This window comes from Halyomorpha halys, unplaced genomic scaffold, assembly GCF_000696795.3.
Source record: "Halyomorpha halys isolate HHAL.00 unplaced genomic scaffold, Hhal_1.1 Scaffold946.1, whole genome shotgun sequence".
In the NCBI taxonomy this organism is placed as follows: domain Eukaryota; kingdom Metazoa; phylum Arthropoda; class Insecta; order Hemiptera; family Pentatomidae; genus Halyomorpha; species Halyomorpha halys.
The window spans coordinates 290059-310574 of NW_027107439.1; the positions used below are offsets into that span (position 1 = coordinate 290059).

The window sequence follows — 20516 nt, forward strand, 5'->3', positions numbered from 1 at the left end:
CTGGAATGTTCGGGTTCTACTCGTAAAAGTTTTTTACTTTTAATTTGCTTTTCCTCGTATATTTCGTGAACGGCTGAATGCATTTCAGCATTGTAAACGATTTTCCAACTGTTTAGAGATAGAATGTAAGAGAAAAGAATGTGAACATCTTCCGGATTTTAATCATTTTCTTGTTATATTTCAGGGGCTGGTAAGAATTAGTAATAACTAGAATAACGGATAAAAATAAAACTAATAATAACAGTTAACCTGTTATATAGAATAAAAACTAATCGTTTTTCTTTAATCACAAAACTAACTAAATCATTTCTTATCCAAAATAAATTTTACGCTAGGGTACGGCATACATTTAAATTACAATCGATCTTGGAAAGGGAGAGAGTAGTAAATAATTTTGTTTTTCATAGGTTGGCGAAACTGCGTTTTTGAAAAGACCGTTCTTTTATAACGTATTTATGTGATAAATATTTTTATTCTTTTTCGTGACAGTTGTGTTTTATTCTTGTGACATATTTTAGTGATTGAACTGAATAATCTCCAGCGAGTGATGTCTTCAAAGAAATGTGTCACTAGTGATAATTTGATAGTGAATTAGGGTTGTCTCCTATTTAGTTTTTATCTTTTGTTAAAAATAAAGTGAATATAATAATTATAGGATTAAAATGTGTTTATATCGATTTTGAGCAGTGCATAGACTTTGACCCTCAGTCCTAAGTCTTCAAACTTTCTTGCAGTGAGGGATTAACTAGTTTTGCCATAAGTGATGGCTGGGATCAAAAGAAGGACAGATTTCTTTGAGGTATTTAATACATCATTATTTGGTAAAATCATTTTAATTTTTATTAATTGTAATTTCCTTTTGTAGGTGAATATAACTCCACCTATCACTCCATTAACAAAAAAGAAAAGGGACTCGGATCCTCCACCTTTCTTGGTTCTTGCTCCATTTGCTCTTGTTCCTAAGATTTCCTTCAATAATGTTAAACTACATACAACTGTAAGAACAATTGTTTACTTCAGAAACCCAGTGGACACAAACATTCAGGTAAATAATTTGCCAGATTGTCATTAAGTTGATTTCAATAATTTTTTGTTGATATGGTTATTTACAATATTTAATACTTATTATTGACTATAATTATTATGGAAATGTTATATCTACCAATTAATTATTAATGTGACTATATTTACTTTTTGTTGTTGAACAGATAGCTCTAGAAGTGCATGGTGATCTACAAAACATAGGATTGGAATTAAGTGCATATTCATTTAACATTCCTGGTAATTCAACTGACTCTCTTGAGTTAATCTGGACACCATCATCTGTAGTTCAACTAAGAGGAAAAATATGCTTAAAACATTTGAATGGAGATAAAAAGTTTTCGTATATAAGTGTTGCATGTTCTTCTGTAGCTCCACAATCTAAAAAGGTTAATATTAACTTGTTTTCATTTTACTTTTTAATGTATGTTCCATTAACATGCCATTTGAATGGAAAACAGACTGGGATTTTGTGAACAAATGGAAAAGTTCTTGCTTTTTAAGAACATGTAGGCTGGTTTGGAATAATGCTATTATTATTATTAAAACATCAGTTCTACTGTTGTTAGTAAATATGAAAGATATGCTGGTTATTATTAATGAGAAGTACATTCTTCTGTTAGTGAATCTGAATCTTTCTTGTTTCATGTTAGAACATTAATATTATATTGACACACTGAATTTGTAGTGTAAAATATTTTATATTTATAATTGTGCTACCATAAGTATTATTATTTATTTTACTGATATATAATCAGTATTAATCTTTTCTTTTTTGGTGTATTATGTGTACTGAAATACAAAAAAAAAAAAAAATATTGAACAGATCATTTGTTATGTTAGGATGAAAGGATTTATTTTTTCTCTTTGGAGGATAGAAAACGATGTGTAGACATCCTAGGTAAAAAATTCAAAGATTATTAATCTACAAGGTATCCTGTGTAGAGAAAAGCTATATGACAATGGACACAATTAACATTTTTGGCCCAATATTCTAAAGAACATGTTGCTGCTATGCTTTGATTGTGGTACAACTTATCTGTCCAAAAGGGAGGATGCAAACTGTCAGGGAGTGATACCCCTGGCAGTTTGGAGTCTTATTGTGCACCACACATCCTCACACACTATACATTCTTTTGATGTGCCTTTTGTGGATGTTCAGTATACTGCAGGATGACCTATTATTTAATGCTCAGTGGACGGTGAGTTGGCTCTTCATGCCCACTTCGTTCCTCGGCTCTGTGCTACGTCCTGTACACTGGTTACCAGAACCCTTCATCAGCTTGCACTCCCATGTTAGTCTTGTTGTTGTAATCGGTATGAGATTTTGCCTTTAGGACTAATTCTATTGGACTTGTTCTATATAGTTGCCACAGAGTGTTACTTGCCGGCAGCATCTTGTGTTGATACCAGAAGCCTTGTGTGTCTTGGTGATCAATGGTTGCTGAAGCCACCGGTGGTGGGCCTACCTAAGGTTGTTCACCTCTATTGGAATAAGGCTAGATGGGTAGTCGCCCCCACTTCCTTATTGTTTGGTGGATTGAGGAATGCTCAAAGAGTGGTTGGTTAAGATGGGATAGTATGCTGCCCCTATTTGTTGCTTTCTACCTTCAGTCGTATGCGCTGTCTTTGGAATACATCCAATGTAAAATAATCAAAAAGTGTTTTTTAAGTTGTGCCTCTTTCAAAACAAATTCAAATTCAAATCTTTCAATTTATCTTATCCTCGAAATGCTAAAATTTAAAGTATACCCCTAAAATCTTAATTAGTAGTTTGAAACTATCCTATTTCAATTGATTTAAGTTACTCCTCCTATGGAATAACACATTTACTTAATGCTATTATTATTGCAATTATATAGCTATACTTATAATTCTTCATTTGTTTGTTTGCATGAATTCTCTTATGTTTTTTTAAACTTTACAGTCATTTAAATAATCCCATGTGTTTATAATGTTTTAATACCATGCTCAAATACTAATTCCTTACAAGATTTTTGACCTTGTTTATGCAGTATTGGTTTTATTTTTAATCAGTTTTCATCTTTCAGGCTCCTACTAAACGGCTTGTTAATAAGAAAAACAATGTAATAGCTAAAAAAACTGATAATGGTGATAGTACTAAGTTAAAATCTGTGAGGTTTGCTGATAAATTTCCTGAATGCCTCCCTACCAATGCTCTCAGAAGAGAAACTTATGAAGTCAAAGAACCTAAGCTTTGTTTTCCGAGTGCGATTGCAGATACTAAGCCAAGAAGTACTGAATATTTAACTAATGCTTCATTTACTTCCTTTAAAGAAGAGGAATTGGAACTTAATTTTCACAACTCGAAAATAATACAAACCTCTAGTCCTAAGTTTAAAGTTCAAGAAAAAAGAACAAATAGAGAACCTCTAAGAGAATTCAATCTAAATATTCATTTAGGCGAATTACAAAGGGAAGAAGTGAAAATGGAAAAAATTGAAGGGGATATTTCTATTGATTTAGCTTGTTTAAGTTTTGATAGAGATAGTCTAGACTCACCATTACAGTTGTCATCAAATTCAGCATTGTTTGAAATTTCTCCATTCAAAGTCAGGTCGTTTGATTCTCAAATAAAATTGGAAAATTGCTTTGATGAGTCAATCCAAGATAGAAAACCTATAATTAATTTTTCTATCAAGTCAGAACCAATAATGCAAACCAACAAACATGAAGGAACATTTTCCATTATATCTCTTTGCTCAGATTCTTCATTTGAAAAATCAAATAGCTCTGCTATTCAACCGGTAGAAGAGATTGTGAAACTACCTCAGCCTCAGCCGTCTTTGTGTTTTGAGATCTCTCCCTTAAAACCTATATTGAAGAAGTTTAGTTCCATTTGTACCCAGAAAGAAGTTAATCCTGGAACCTTAAATGTTAACAAGAAAGTAGAAAAACAGAAGAGTCCGAAAAGAACTGATTCTAGTAAAGGTATTTTATTTACTTCATTGATATTTATGATTTTTTGTTTTGTTTTTTTATTGGATGGTTGAAAAGACATTTTCCTTAAATATCAGTCAGGAGTTGACCAAGATTTGACAATGTATCATCTCCTTAATTTACCAGAATTAAATACAAATTATTAATGATGGCTCAATTTGATTTAGTTTTTGTTATAATGATGGTCATTATACTGTTTTTTGTATTTTTTTTTTTTTTTTTAGGCATATCACATGAGGGTCCACACAAAACATTTTATGATGAGCCAGATTATTTACTACATCCTTATGGTATGACAGCTATTAAAGATCCCTTTTCCAAGTATGTGTTTATTTTATAACTAATTTTCTCATTCAGACTTAAATTATTGTAGGAAAATCATATTTTTTTAATCATTCTATTGTTGTTTTAAGTATGCAGTAAACATTAATTAACTTGAGACTGATTTAAATTTGACTGGTTGTTTTGGAAATGAGGTAGTTAGGCCTCACTGTAGCAACCTCATGTCTGTAACAGTGTCGGTTCGATTTCAGTCTGGGCCATCTTTTATTTCATGGCAGTCCCACAGAATGAAAACTCGACCCTCCCACTCTGGTTAGATAAGTTGGTTACCTCTAGGATAACCTCTCCTATTCCTTATGTCAGATATGAGGTTAAAAAAAGTTCTTTTGGTAATAAACTGCTCTATCAAAATAAATAACAAATTAAAAGTGTCTACGCAATATTTTAAATATAATGTAAGTGCAATTTTTGTTTGTATTTATGGACAGTTTTGTAATTATATTGATGAAATAAAAATAAATACTGCTTACTGATCTAGAAACGTTTTAATATATTTCATCTGGTTCAATGGAATGGTTTATTTTTAAAAAATAAAGTCAATGTTTGGTCATCTATAATTAAGATCCCCACTTATCGACCCCTGGTCAGGACCAAGACATCACCTGTTAACTGGTCGGGCTGTTGAATCCAGAGGGTTTAAAAAAAAGATTTGTATTAATTTAACTCTTGCGTTTGCTAAAAATTAAAATACAATACAATTGAACAGTTTATTTCCTAAATCCACCAAAATACAGTAAAAAAAAGTATGGTTTAGATGGATTTTGGAAAGGGAAAATTTTAATCTGTGGGCTATTTTTATATAAATATATGTTGAGGTAAAATTCATTAGATCAATTTATTCTAATTTCAAATAAATATTTCTTTAGATATATGATTTATAGAAAGAGTATAAACAATCATTTAGTTTTTAAAGGTAGTTACAAAGATAGTTTTTTTCCGTTTGGCCGAACCTAGTGTTTTCTTAGTCATTTTAATTTGCTCACTATTAGAAATTACTTCTACCTAAGATTTAACACTACTGAACAGAATTAGGTAATACTGGAACCATGTAAAACCTTTCATTTAAATTTGATTATAGAGGAAAATATTTTTAACTAAAGCTGTCAGAGAAAATCACTACTAATCATTTGTAAACTATAGAGAATTTTTTTATTTTCCTATGAAATTAATAAAGGAGGTTAAAAATTAATTATCTTTGAATATATAGATAATTAAAAGATTTACAAGAATAGTACAACTTACAAAAAAAATCCATGTTCTATTATGGATTGAAGAACTTGAGACAAATAATCTTTTCTTTTTTAACTTAACACTTTAGAAAAATAGTCACACTTGATCTAAAGTAGTTGGTTACTAAGCTCATCCTCCTAAGTTCACAGGTTTAGGTTTGCTATAGGAAAAATAACTTTTTCTTTTGTGTATTAGTGACCTTTTAGTTTGAATAAATTGGTTGTGATGATATCGTAAATCCTGAAACTACTCGTCTAGTTTCTACTGAACTAGAAAAGATTTATTAAATTTATATTTCATTTTTTTAACCGCCTTGGGAATAGTTTGGTTAATCTGGGGAGCCATTTAAACGGTATTCTACAGCATTTAAAATTACAAAAAAAAAAAAAAAATTTTCTTATTTTAGTTAAAGATCCAAGAAGTCCAAATTGTGGATTTACTTACTTTTCCCCATCACTGGGCACAAAAGCCAATATGTGAATCACTAAACATTTTAATTCTGAGACTTAGATTTTATATATTTTTATCCTACTAGATCAAACATTCTTGTTCCACCAACCATGTGAACAAGTTAGTTGTTACAATGAGGGCATTTTTCAAAATTCTGGCATCATAAATCATTGTTGCATAATTAATTTAGTCTTGGCATATTGCTCTAATGTATATTAATTATTTTTAAATATCTTAGTTATTAAGGAAAACTATTAGTTGAATTTTTTGTTTTATTCCTACAATAGTAAATTAAGAAATATGGTAATATTTAGTCATTTTCAGCAAATTTGTTGAGAAAAGAAGAAAATCTTTTATTATGCTGATATGAATAATTTTTCTTACTTATATGTACATTTCTGATAAGTTTGAAACGTTGTTCTATTGAAAATAACTAGGTGATATTTCTCTTTAGGCATTCGATACATTGCCGAGATTGGTTGGAGAAAGTTGAACTGGAGTTAATTAAATGGCTAAACTCTCTTTTAAGGCCTCCTAAGGAATTTGGCAGTATTGTTGAAGGTATATTCTTATTTAAATTGAATTTACACATTATAAATTCATGAAACAACTGTCAATGAAGTGCTCACAGTAAGAGTGTGACAAGCCACATGATATCAATTTTTCAGCTGAGCAGTTCTTAAAAATTATACAATTCTTATTAATTGTTTTATATGGTCCATATTCATACTGCAGGTTGGAATTGAGGTGTTAAACCAACTAACACAATTGCTTTATAAAGAAAAAAATTACAGCACAAAATATTGGTTAGCCCTTGAAAATTGCGGCTTTTCACATTCTTACATCAGGTCATTAAATGTGCATTAAACCCTTAGAGATTATATCCTGATTTATCAGTAAAATAACCATGATTGCTATGAGCTATAAAATAACTATGAGCTGATATGTCAGCATAGCGTGACGATCTCACTGACCTATGCACTAATTTATCAACTCTATCTCTAGAACTATCTTGTGGTTCTCAAGGCATAACAAGAAGAAGATGGCTTAAAAATGGACATTTATTTATTTGTTTTGTTTTCTAGGAGTTGATGTTATGAAGCTGTGGGACCAATCGACAGCAAGCTCCTTAAAGTTAGCCCCGTCACGTGAAATTGCCTGCAAAGAATACGTGCTATCTGATGGGAGTCATATGATAGCCTTAAGAAAAGCTGCCTCTGCTTTTGCCCAGTCAGAAAATATGAAGAGGACAATTTATAATATCCGAGCTAAGATCCAGAGTGGATTTTTAAGTGTAAAAGATAATATAAGCTTACACCATAACCAAGGTCTGTTTGCTTTCTTACTCATTTATATTTATGCATACTGTTATTGTTATATTAGCTGTTATATATTCCTTAATTATTTTCATTGATTCATTCCTTTTAGCGATATTTATATGTGTTTTATAATTATATTTATTTTTTATGGTCTTATTTTAATATATATATATCTATCCTTCCAGGTGCTAGAGTGCGAATTGTTCAGATGATGATGTATTACAACCCTCTTTGGTTGAGAATTGCGCTTGAAGTTATTTATGAAGAAGTTATACCTTTGTATGAAAATAACATACATCGTGGACTAGTTTACTTCCTTAAACAAAATTTACTTTCTAGTCAATACATCATTGAGAAAAACAAATTTCCAAAATCGACTCATTTAAAGCCAGAGTTTACAGTTAGTAGATTTTGTCTGTTTGTTAATACTTGAAATACCTTACATTACTGCATCATTGTTTTGAACAATCCCTTTCCAGGCATCAACAATAATTTTAAAAAATAATCAGTTTACTTATTTGTCCTTACAAATTTATTCTATTCAATTTGATATTATTTGTTTAAATTTATTCTTATCCAATATCATCATTATCTAATTTTCACTTCCATTTCCCTTTAAAAATATATTCTTTTCATTATTCCACCAAACTTAGTTAATTATTCTTTTAGGATAAAAATTTTCTTTACAATTTCGTACCTTTCTTGACCAGGAGTTTTTACATATATTCAACTATTAATCTTTCAATTTCTTACTTACTTTTTGAAAAAAAATCTTTTTTGTCTTGATGTATCTCAAAGACCAACATCATGTGACACTACTGCATATTAGGCTCATATGTGGACTATTCTCAGTTCATTTATATCCTTAACTCATGTGATCTAGCAAAGCTCTCAATGTTAATTTAAAAATAAAGATTGCGTACTCATCATATGTCATTATTAATAAAATATCTTTTAATTTAAAATTATTGAATTTTTTTATTTGTTTTCAGACGGAAATGAATAATTTTGTGGTGTTGAAGTTTCTTACTCTAGTTTATTTCCTTGATCATGCAAAAAGGAAACGGCTTGTACCTTATGATCCATGTCTGTTTTGTAAAAATTCACCTATCAAGGTCAGGTATTGTTTTGTTGTATTTATAGTTTTATATTTATAATCATGTTCTATTAATTGATATTTATACTATGCACTATTAAATATTCTTTATTTATAGTTTAAAAAATTATTAATTTCAATATTTAGATTTTATAATATTCAAAAATGGTATTTAATATGTTAATTATAAGTAGTCAAAATAGTAATTTAATTTTAACGTTGCTAATTATATTTCATTAGTAGACCATTAGTTCCTAATCTCTTAAGTAAATATTGGTCTCTCAAAATTATTAGAACAAAAATCACTGGAATTTTGTTTTGAATGGCTGTTTCTACCTTCTATTTGTTGCTACTTTGTTATAAAATGAGAAGAACTATTTTTTTCATAATTATTGATTTATTTTAACAATTTATTGATTTCTAGGACAGTGAAGGCATGCTGAATGAGTTCATCAAGGATTTTCTGAAATGTGTGGGTCAATTCAAGAAAACTTTAAAAGCAATAGGATATCAATTAGAGTATCGTCAGACATACTTAGACGAGTTCGATTATGGTTTATCTACACATTTGGATTTGAGGGATGGAGTTAGGCTTACTCGCACCATGGAAATAATTCTGAAGGATCCATCATACTCACAGAAATTATGGACACCTGCAGTATCTCGTATACAAAAAATACATAATGTTCAAGTCGCTCTTTCAGCCTTAGCGAATAATGGTTATACAATTAATGAAGACATCATTGCTACGGATATTGTCAATGGTCACAGAGAAAAAATATATTCCTTAATTTGGCAAATATTGCACAAATTTTTAGCTCCAAGGTATCAGTCGTCTGCTATAAAAATTCAGAAATGGTGGAGGAAGTACTATGCCAAAATTCGTGTAAAGAAGGAAGCTGCTATAAAAATACAAAGGTGGTATAGAAAACAATTAGAAAGAATAGAATTAAAAAAGAAAGAAAAGGCAGCAAATATCATTAAAATGTGGTATAAACATCATCTGCAAAGGATATACTATCAACGCAACATTGTGAAGATGAAGAATGCTGTTTCTGTCATAGAAAAATGGTATAAGAACATTAAATTATGTGAAAAGGATAGAAAAGCATTTGTACTACTTAAAGCATCTGCAATTAAAATTCAGTGCTGGTATCGAGCAATTGTTGTTGGAAGAGAACAACGGAGGGCTATTATTCTTTATAAATATTCAGCCATTAAAATTCAATTGTTCTATCGCAGTTATAGAGATATGAAGTTGTGTAAAGATAATTTTCTTAAAAAGAAATCAGCAGCAGTTAAAATTCAAAAATGGTATAGATCTATATTATTGGCTAGGAATCTTCGAACTAGATACTTAGTGCAAAAGAAGGCTGCTATTACTCTACAATGTTGGTGGCGTACACTTAAAGATAGGCGTGAATTTCTTAAAAAGATAAAAGCTGCTGTTATTATTCAAAAATGGTACCGATCTACTCATAAAAAAAAGTTGGATGAAGAAACCATCAGATTAAACAAAGCTACTACTCTTATTCAGGTATTTCAGTTTTTCATAATCCCATGGAATTACATACAGCTATATAATACATATTACGAATAATTTATATTAATCTAATTACTGGTTCTTATTCAACTTTTTATTTTTTTTGATTCTTATAAAAATTTGGTGTACCAGCTGTTTTCTTGGGTGCAGAAAATAAATATAAGCTTGGTAATGGTCTTAATTAGTGTTATCCTCAAAAATCTCTATTTTACAGGGTTTTTTATATTGTAGTACTTTTTGTTTTTCAATTTTATTATAAAATAAAAATAATCTTGTTATTTTTTTTAGTGCAGAATCGAAATCTGAGCTCAGTATTAGTAAAAACTAATGTTTACCAAAACAAATTTCTGTTCTGTAGGCTTTTTAATATTTTTATATTTTTAGTTAGCTTAGTATGTGAATATTTTGAGGGATATATATATTTAAAATTTTATTGCTTTGCAACTCGGAACTCATTCTCTATCTCAGTCAAAGCCAGAAAAATTAAATATTTTGTTGACGCCAACTTCCTGATTTTTTCTGGGACTCCTGGGGCATGCTGGTCATAAATATTTTTATTGTATCCGAAATTTGGATCTTGAATATGCCTAAAAAAGTTTCATCAAAACATAGGATCCACACACAGGATGACTTATACACAGATTTGTTATATTACTGTTAATATATTATTTATTTCATGGGTATCATGCTATTGTTGTTGCATTAGCTTAAATTGATAATTAACATTAACTGTATAACATTGCCATTTCAGGCTTGGTGGCGTGGTTACACAACAAGAAAGAGAATGAAAAAACTCCTGGAAGAAAAGTTGAAAAAAACTATTCAGAAAAATAAAAAGCAAAAAAAGGGTATGATTTTGAAACAGCTGTTTGCTAATGCTGTAGGTTTTGTCCGTCATGGCAGTAGAGATTTGGGAAATCTTGTAATTGCTTATAATGATATAGGTAATTGTTTTAATACAATTTATTTACCTCTAACACAATAATATGGCAGACTGAGGAAGAACTCATGAGGTACTATGTTGAAACTAATGTTCCCTCATAGTACCTTTAAAATCTGGGTTATGAAATAAAAAGTAGTAAAAATAAATTTATAAATCCGATCTTTTTATTAATTCATATTTTCATTAAAAAATTTTCCTGCAAATTTTAACATTTATAGGTAAGCATAAACTAGTATGTCCTTTATAGTTTAAAATTTGACAGGTCAATTCAATGTGTTTCTTCCTCTCACCCAGACAGTCCTTACTTCACCACTGCCGTATTCTTGTGTACAAAGTATAGTTTTTTAAAAAGGGTTGGAAACCTTATTGAACTTTTTCTTAAAATTTCAGTTTAGCTGCTATCACAAGGACTTTTTAAATAACTTTTATTATAAATATTCTTACAATAAGTCCTATTAGAAGATTTGAATATAAATCCTCACATATAACTTTGCAGATACTTTGAACTTTTCAGATTTCTAACACATGAGGGTACCTTTGTAAGTTTTCAAAGGAGCAGGAAATGAAAATACTATCAAGTTTAATATTTCACACTCCCTTATTCATTTTTTAAAACTTATTTATTGCTAATCACAACATTATAGTACATTTATTAAATTTGATCTGAGTTAGATTGGAGTGTTACAGGCATGTAGAGAAATTACCCATTGGTAGCACTCTAATCTAGAGCACTCTAATGACATGTTACATTAGCAGGTCTCGTGGCCATCTTCTACTTGTTAATTTAGTTTAATTTTTTGGATTTATTTGATATGAGAGTCTGTTTATATGTTCTCGGAGGTCTAGAAAGTGATAATGCTTTTAATTTTAAAGTCTTATGCTCAAATATTGGTTTTAACTTTTCATATTTCTTATATATAAGGAATCCCTTCATATGTTTTCAGGGGTACAGAAAATGAAAAAGCCGTTGATTTTAAGAACTGGTTTGGAATTGATTATCAATTTATTTCAACATTAACTTAAGAGCAGAAAATATTTTACAATTTACAAATAAGGATTCATTAAAATGTTATCAATTTTAAAAAATTTTAATTCAGTTCGCTTCTTCAGTAGATTTTTTTTTTTACTACAGCTTCGAAAACATAACAATGTATTTAATTAAGAAATAAAAGCAAAAAATTAAAATAAATTGATCTGGAATATTAAAATCGATACCTTTTTACCTAATTACATTTATTGTTTATTCTGTGAGATTTGTAATTTGATTAGTATTTATGGCTTTTGTTTTTTTCTTTGAAATTCATATAGCATTCCTTTTTTCAGATGTTTGTACAGTTTTTTCTCCAATATTATGCTTGGAACTGGTTAAAGATGAATATTTTTTTGAATACATGTGGAATGATTTGAATCAAGGATTTCGTGATGGACTGTATTTAGACATTTTTGTACACTGCCTGAACATAATATTAAAACTAGCCAGGTTTCCTGAAACCGTTGACTATCTCTTGCAGGTATTTTATTTATTGCCATAATTGTAACACCATTATCGCTAGTAAACTTTTAGAATAAGTTTTGTTACAGCATATCCTACGTAATGGTTCTCTTGGGTTAACTCAGCTTAGTCCTTGCGCACAGTCTTTGTTTTTTCCTGATCTTCCCGATGTAAAAATTGTTTTGTTCCAGATGCTTCCTAGTGGTTGAAGAATAACTATAGCTGTCTATAATAAAAATTTTTCATTAATATCAACATTAAACACTCAGTCATAACCTTAATGCAGTCTACCACTACATTTCAGTTTTAAATCTGTGTTAAAAACCGCACTCCTAAAAACCATTGGATACAGATTGTAATAAAAATAATAACAAAATAAAACTTTTTGCTCAAAATTTAGAAAAACTTACTAGGGCCTTTTATTTATTTTTTAAAAATCACAAGAATTGCAATATATGCTACGCGTATTTCACTAATCTACAGGAATCTTAAAGAAAACCACACGAAATGGTACCAATCGGACTAGTTGCTGCATAATGTAGTGGTATCTATTAGGTTTATGGGTGCTCCAATTGCCGTTCTCATTTTCCTATCTTCTTTTTTTAACATTCTATCTAGTGAGAGATTTCAGACGAAAGAGGTAATAGAGTACCTATTTCGGGGATTGGTTTTACAAAGTTACAGAACGCAGTTGATTTGAGATTTGGAAACCAAAATATTTAAAAAAATATGCAGGTTAAGAAATACTATAATTAGTATTTATAAAACCATAATTTTATTATTTGAGAAATATAATTAAACTTTTGGAAAAATAGAACTAGAAAATATCATAGTGCAATGAACTGATTCCGTACTTCAGTTATAATCATAAATTGGTGAATTGGATGAAAAAATTAATAAAAGTGAATTATAGAGATCATTGATATAGGGTTTAAAAAAATTGGTACATTAATATATTGTTTTGATTTCCCTAGTCTATGCAGCTGAAGCCTTTAAAGGTTTAAACCCCAGAATACAATTTTTTTTGTTTTAGTGATTTGTATTTTCCTCTAAAATAATGTAAATAAAATGTTAGTTATGCACACTACCTAATTTCTAAATTTTCTTTTCCCTGGACTTGTAGAGTATGGATATGTTCGATGGTTACACTATTTTAGTAACATTAATGGGTAAGTTCATTGAGAAGAATACAGAAATATTTTGCAAAGCCGCATCTGTTATTTGGTTTCTCCTTCTTACTCGCCAAGATAAAAAGGTACAATTGTTTTCTTCTATTTTCAAATTCCGATGCCGTAATACTTACTAATTGAAAAAAAAGACAATAAGGTCACCAAGAATTTAAGAATGGGTCTCCTAAAAACCGAAATGTAGACTTAGACATAACTATAAGTAATAAAATCGTAGCTTGTGACTTGATTGGCTTCTTTTTTAATTAGTAATTTTTTTTATTTTTAATTATTATCAATTGAAAATTTTATCTTGTTATTTAATATTTTTTCAGTTGAGGGACAGCTTTGATTTAGAAAGGTTAAAATTTTACCATAAAAAAATCATGGCTAAGAAAAACTACCCAGTTGAAAAGTACAGATTTGTACCATCGCTGAGACCTGATTGGGGATATACCAACGAATCAGTGTCATTTTTAACTGTGAGGACAGCAATCGAGGAGTTGTTTGTTGTAATGTCATGAGCTATATATTACTGTTTTTAATTTATAACTTGTACCTGGTAGAATTTTATTTTTTGAGGATTTTATTGATAAGTAATGAATTAGATATTGTATAATTATAAAGGGTTAATTTTATTATACTGATGCATGAAATTATGATGCTTTTTGTAATTGTTATAAAATAAATCAGTACTTTAATTATTATTTTTTTTTTTTTTTAAATATTTCTTTTACTTTAGTTTAGGTTCCATTAACTTAGCAACCTCCTAGCTGCAGCGATGCCTGTTGGAATCTGGCCTGGGAGTAGGGAGGGTCAACTTTCATTTTAAAGAATAAAAACTTGACTGTTCCTCAAGATTAGGGTGGTAATATGTAGATTACCTCCCTCCCCTGGTATGTCATAAATGACATGGGAGAAAAAAAAGTGATTGTCATATTTCCTCCCTCCCCCTACTTTGCCTAATTTCCTCTTTCTCCTTCTTAATCGATTGTTACACTATCTTAGTAACATTACTGGTGAAGTTCATAACTTGTCTGGGGATTAAGTTTTCCGTTTTCTTATATGGTTCTTGTTCTGGTAAAGTCTCTGTATTTCATTTTTATTTTTTTCTCTATTCATCACAAATATACCATTTCTAATATTTTTTAGTAAAAATCAGTTCAAGAAATAATGTTTCTTCGTAAAATTTAATTAAAATAGTAATAACATTACAATTGTTATTGGTAAATAGATGTTCTTTTCAATCAATATAGCAAACCTGTAGGAAATAACCTGAAACATTTTTAAATTAAATATAATTTTATTTTTAAAAACCGGAAGCAGTTGAATAATTGAAGAGGAAAGTAGAAAACCATGTTATGACATTTAAAAAAAAAATTTCAAAAACTTCCTTCGATAGCATTTAGTTTTTTCTAAACCCCAAATGGTGGTAGATTTAAGAAGATGAAAATGAGTGATCAAATTAAACTGAGCAATAAAAATCATTAAATTGAGATTCTTGTAAAATAATTTCTTCCGCTGATTCTAATAGATTTATATTTATTTAGAGTTCAGTGGTTCCCAACTTTAGACAAATTGAAATTCCTTCAGAAAAATTGGATTACCTAAATGAACATGTTAAAGCACTTCTATGTTAAAACCTTTCAACTAATACTTAAACATGAAGAATGTATTATATAAACAGTCCTATTAAGATGTCTTACAGGATACTGCTTCAGCCCACCTTTTGGGAACCACAGGTCTAGTTTGATGATTAAAGACTTATGGGGTTCAGTCATTCAAGTTGTAAAAATAGAAAAGATATATCAATTTCTTTGTTTAAAGAAAGAACTATAATTTTAATAAAAGTATTTTTATGGTGTCAATGTAGTAACGTAGTTAACTAAAATTATTTTTTATGTATTTATTCACTTTTTGGCATTAGGGTACAGGAATAAATACAATAATTTGATTTGAACAAATCAAAATAATGTGACTACTGATCTTAAGGAACGGAACTGACTTTCATATCTACTGAAACTGCAGTGGCAGGTTAGTACAGACGATGCTTATGAATATTGAAGCTTGGAGAAGCAGCATTTGGTTGCCTTAAACGACACATTAGGGCTGTCCATAGCTCAGATGGTTAGGCCTCGGGCATTGACTTTTTCAAGGCGGTCCCACAAAATGAAAAACCTGACCCCCCACCATGGTTAGAATAGGTTGGGCACCAGTAGATAACTAGGCAAACATCACCTTCGCTGTGGATTGCCTTAAAAATAAAAAACTATACATTACGGCAACTTGCATGTTCATTCCATGTTTCATTAGTACATGTATTACATAAAACTAATGAAATTGCATACATCAAACATACAAAATGTAAATTCCACTTCTCAGCGATGCCCACTTTTGAAAAAAAAAAAAAAATTCACTAAGGACAGGGCAACAGCAGTACTCTTACTTTCTGAACATAACTTGTACGTAGTATTTTTATTAAAAATTTATTATTAATGAAGGAAACATTTTCCTCATGTTAACCTAAATTTTTAAAAATTAAAATCTTTGTCGGTCATAACCAGTTCAGATGAAAAAGAATCTTCTATATTCAAAAGGTATTGTTTTCATATAAATAATAAGTAAAACAAAGTTGTTTTTTTTTTACTTTTCTTACAACTTAGGGAAGGATAGTATTTTAAAAGTAAACAAAAACTGAATCATAATTTCTTCTATTGTTAAATTGGATTCATGTCTGTAAAGGTTGTAATATAAAAAGACATATTGGCATAAAGTATGTATTTACATTTAACATTAACGAGTGCAGAAAAATAGAAATACTGAAAAGTTTTAAATTCCCTTTAATGAACAATTTAAGGGTGAAAAATATGTGGAATTTTGAGAAGATTCATGAATCTTTTATAATATACAACAGGTACATCAATGTAACAATTTAACAAACAAGCAAATACATTGCTGTCATTATTTAAAATATCTCTTCAAGACGGAGGCAACATAAAAATAAACAAAATGCAACAGTTAGGACTCTGCTCTTAATAACATTTACTTACAATGATGAAAACCCATAAAATAAAACAACCATCTTTATCAAATAAATGCCTCCCAATAATTTGTTAACATTTTAACAAAAACAATTTTAACTTTAACAGAGTCGTACATATTTACACAAGATGGCGATTACAATAGCTATAAAATATACTTGAGCTTCCTACATATCCATAAAAATATAGATCATTACAAAGGTTTCTTCATAATAATTATTGATTAATCCACAAAATGTGTGGACTCAAATGCAATTTACGGGTCCACTGTCTGCATTTTCATTTATTTATTTTTATTGATTCAAGAACAGCGCTTTGGAATCATCTAGAGGAAAAAGGACACTTAATAATATGGGCTACTAGAGAACAGGAAAAAAAAAAATAAATGCATTTTCTAACAAGGGGAAAAATTAGGAGATAAAACGATATTTGCACCTAAAATACTATCTAACTGTGCTTTTAATGTTAAGAATTTTAAAACCATCAAATTTTTAAATAAATTAAAATTGTCAGAATAGTTTCAAATCTAAATGACACTATGGGGGAAAAAGTCTAACAAAAATACATCGAATTTTATATAAACAAAATCAATAAGTAAATTTTGAAATGAGAAAGGAAGCAAAAAATTAAATTTGAATAAAGAATGATAATGGGAACTACTTCTCAAATATTTATCGTGATTAAGAAAATTTAATAAAAATTAATGAGTAAGACCAAAACAACTTTGGTACGCTTTGATTGCCTGTTTAATTGTGATGCAATTGATAAACATAATGACAAATTCAGTTCAATGAACAAAGATTGTAAACTCTAATTTTGTCAACAATAAGTGAAAAAAGAAATAATTCAATAAAGGAATAAAAGAAAGCTCATTTTCAATACGGCATGTAAACATATATATAACCTTGTGAAGATTAGCATGGTGAAGCAATATTTTGAAAGTCCACAATACATGTTTCCGAATTAATAATCATATTTAATAAAATTATTAATTGAAATTTGATGAATGGTACTTAAGGCATATACTTAGGATCAGTAACATCAAAACAATAAATTTTGATAAAATAATAACACAGCTATATGTCATCCAAATTATATTAAGTAGTGACTTTTTCATATTTGAATCTGTCAGAGTAAATATAAACATAAAATAATTATAATGAAAAATTCAGATTAAGGTATAATGGTAGTCAACATTAATATTCTCTAAGCAATTCTGGCTGTTCATACAATGTCCACCATTTACAATTTTACTGAACTTCAGTGACTTACAATATTTTTTCGTATATTATTAAGCGTAACACCCAAAATTATACATTTGAAGAGCATGAGACAAAAATAGTGTTTTGGGACTTTTTCCCTTATTTAATAACTTTGTTAAAAATATAATGAAGTCTTAACGTGTGTAATTTATTGGAAATAAACACACAACTTCTCTTCATTTAAATACAATATTTATAATATATCTATATAGTTGTATAATATAGTCACTTACAATATTACGATTTATAAAAAAAAAAAAAGACTTAAACAAGGAAAAGGGAAGAATAGGGAGTTAGACGGATTACTTTTGGTTTATCTTTATCAAATAAATTAAACTATCAATTGCCTTTATCCCTAGATAGCTCAAACTCTCAACTTCCTTCTCATTAATATTCACTCAGTATCAAAACCATCTTCGATAATTTCAACCAGCGTACCACATCATAAGTGTCCTGAAAATAAGCACATCGTTACTGAACTAATTTTAATAATAAATGTATAGTTGGGAAATAAAACAACTTTAATTTGAAATTGTTGATTACGTTAGACCTATAATATTTTATAAGAGCTATTTCCATTCTTTACAACCCTTTGGCAAAGAAATTAGTCTCTTAGTCCTTTAACATGATTTTCTTATTTAATTTAAGTTAACATACAGAACAAGAAGAGGTTTAACTCAATATTTACCTTAAAAATGTTTATTTCTTCTTCTGCGGATTTCTCTGAGGTGTTGAAGGTCGCCCTGAGTTTAAGCCACCATATTGGTATTTTGCCTTCTTTTCACTTGGTTTTAGTATCTGCAAGAAAGGATAATTTGAATAAAAGAAATTCAAATCGAATCAAATAAATAAACTCTCCCTGGCAACTTCTCTAACATAAATAGGTATTTCTATGTTTTTTAACCTTACTTAAGTTCAATATAGCTATTCTTAACATATCCTTTAAATGTACTAAATCCACATCGATGATGAGTATTTATTTAAGTAGTGCTTATATATGAGGACTGCTGGGAATAGTTCACAATAAACATGATCAATATACTAGGATGACCATGGCAACAGGAATACAGTTGTATGAGTGTGAGGAAACATGGGAGGGTAAAATCATATTGGTTACATAATCCTGCCATATAGTACAAACATAATGAATATGGCAGGACATCTCACATTGCATTAAGGTAAGCAAAAAAAAAGGTATGATGATACGATAATACAGAAAAGGTAACGACAATATCAGAAACACTGCTATGTATGAACCATAAATACAGAATTAAGAGTAAGAAGTATACAGATATCAGTAAGATATAAAATTCTGCAATGACATACTTAATGACAAATAGTAAATCTACTTATTTACAAAGTTCTCACACAAGAGAATAAAATTTACACATTTTTATGTGTAACCATATTTATTATAACTGAAAATTAATATATATTAAAAATTATCTTATAAAAAAGTTACACATTTTTATGTGTAACCATATTTATAATAAACAAATCATTGTTTATAATTGATTAAATATGACAATCGAGGATTTAAAAACTATTTTTTCTTTTTCCATTTTTATCCAGATTGTATAATTTGTAATTTATAATTTTATAAGTTGTTATTGAACTAATTCGAACATGCTGCAATCTTGTAAGTTCTCACCTGGAAGGAGCACATGAGGGTCTCATCTACTGACATCATTCCCCCAGCGTTGTCAAACTCGCCACAGTAATTGGGCGCAGAAAATAAGGTGACGAGCTGCCTCTTTGCAAAGAACTCGTAGCCATCTTCTACAACCTGAAATCATATAATATACGTTATTTTTAATACTAAAACAATTCAAACTGAAAAATGTTGCTACGTTTAATTATTAATAAACTACATAGGTAATTTCCTTATACTTGATATATGCTTGGTTAAACATTTTTATAGTTAATTTAAGAATTTATCATTTTAAAAAGTATTTTAATATATACTTTAACTCAATGCTATTTGTATACAAGTATTGAACCCAAAACCCTTCATGGTTAGTAATGTCACAGATTTTTTTTTTAAATAAGATTTAAAGTTGGTTCATTAAGTATACTAAACTATTTACTATTTGTAAGCCTTTGGTACTAGTTAATATACTCAACTTTTAAAATGACCTACTATACAATACTACTTCGAATATTGTACAGAAACAAAATAATATGATTCATTGATAATGGTATTTTAATTTAAGTAGTTAAATATAACTACATGTTTTAATAAAGGATTGAATTATAGAAGTCGGAAAAATTAGACCGATCTATTAAACAATAAATCCTAAATAATTTATTTCAACTGATAAGTTTTTTTTTTTACTTTCATGCATGGGCATTGTATGATTACTGTTATTAAATGAAACATTCTTCAAAATTTTATCTGAGATAGGAAGGGAGGAAATAATATAAACAATAAAAAAAATATATAGGGAGATGGTCAGGGTTGCGGTCAATAGTGAAACAAAAATAGTTTAAAACTATTTATTTTCCAACGTTTCGCCCCACTTTGCAGGGCTTCATCAGGACTAAAAAGATACAAAATGAAACTATGTTAAGATAAAATGATAGAAATAAAAATAAAAAGATACAATGAAAAGAATAAAAAACAAGTAACA

The 20516-nt window shown here is 29.0% G+C and overlaps 2 protein-coding genes across 2 annotated transcripts in view; one reads left to right on the forward strand and one right to left on the reverse strand.

Moving 5' to 3' along the window:
* Nucleotides 1-434: 434 nt before the first annotated feature.
* asp (abnormal spindle) lies at nucleotides 435-14289 on the forward strand. Its single transcript, XM_014431157.2, has 14 exons — nucleotides 435-799; nucleotides 866-1045; nucleotides 1209-1430; nucleotides 3093-3993; nucleotides 4227-4323; nucleotides 6479-6585; nucleotides 7110-7352; nucleotides 7529-7743; nucleotides 8336-8458; nucleotides 8864-9976; nucleotides 10734-10926; nucleotides 12249-12436; nucleotides 13541-13672; nucleotides 13919-14289. Exons 1-14 carry the CDS (start codon nucleotides 764-766, stop codon nucleotides 14105-14107), a joined length of 3939 nt encoding a protein of 1312 aa, XP_014286643.1. The 5' UTR covers nucleotides 435-763; the 3' UTR covers nucleotides 14108-14289.
* Nucleotides 14290-16346: 2057 nt separating this feature from the next.
* Nucleotides 16347-20516, reverse strand: part of LOC106687328 (serine/threonine-protein phosphatase PP1-beta catalytic subunit) — a 13886-nt gene continuing 9716 nt past the window's right edge. The window contains exons 7-9 of the mRNA XM_014431150.2: nucleotides 19538-19672; nucleotides 18575-18684; nucleotides 16347-18339 (exon numbers count right to left, since the gene is read on the reverse strand). Of these exons, the coding sequence (XP_014286636.1) occupies nucleotides 18586-18684; nucleotides 19538-19672 (234 nt within the window). The 3' untranslated portion in view covers nucleotides 16347-18339; nucleotides 18575-18585. The remainder of the gene's footprint in view (nucleotides 18340-18574; nucleotides 18685-19537; nucleotides 19673-20516) is intronic.

Bases quoted from the DNA above. Each gene is read 5' to 3' on its own strand.
- asp (XM_014431157.2), top strand. From the start codon at position 764: ATGGCTGGGATCAAAAGAAGGACAGATTTCTTTGAG. The intron at 6,586-7,109 runs GTATATTCTTAT...TTTGTTTTCTAG, and splicing joins ATTTGGCAGTATTGTTGAAG to GAGTTGATGTTATGAAGCTG. The intron at 12,437-13,540 runs GTATTTTATTTA...CTGGACTTGTAG, and splicing joins CCGTTGACTATCTCTTGCAG to AGTATGGATATGTTCGATGG.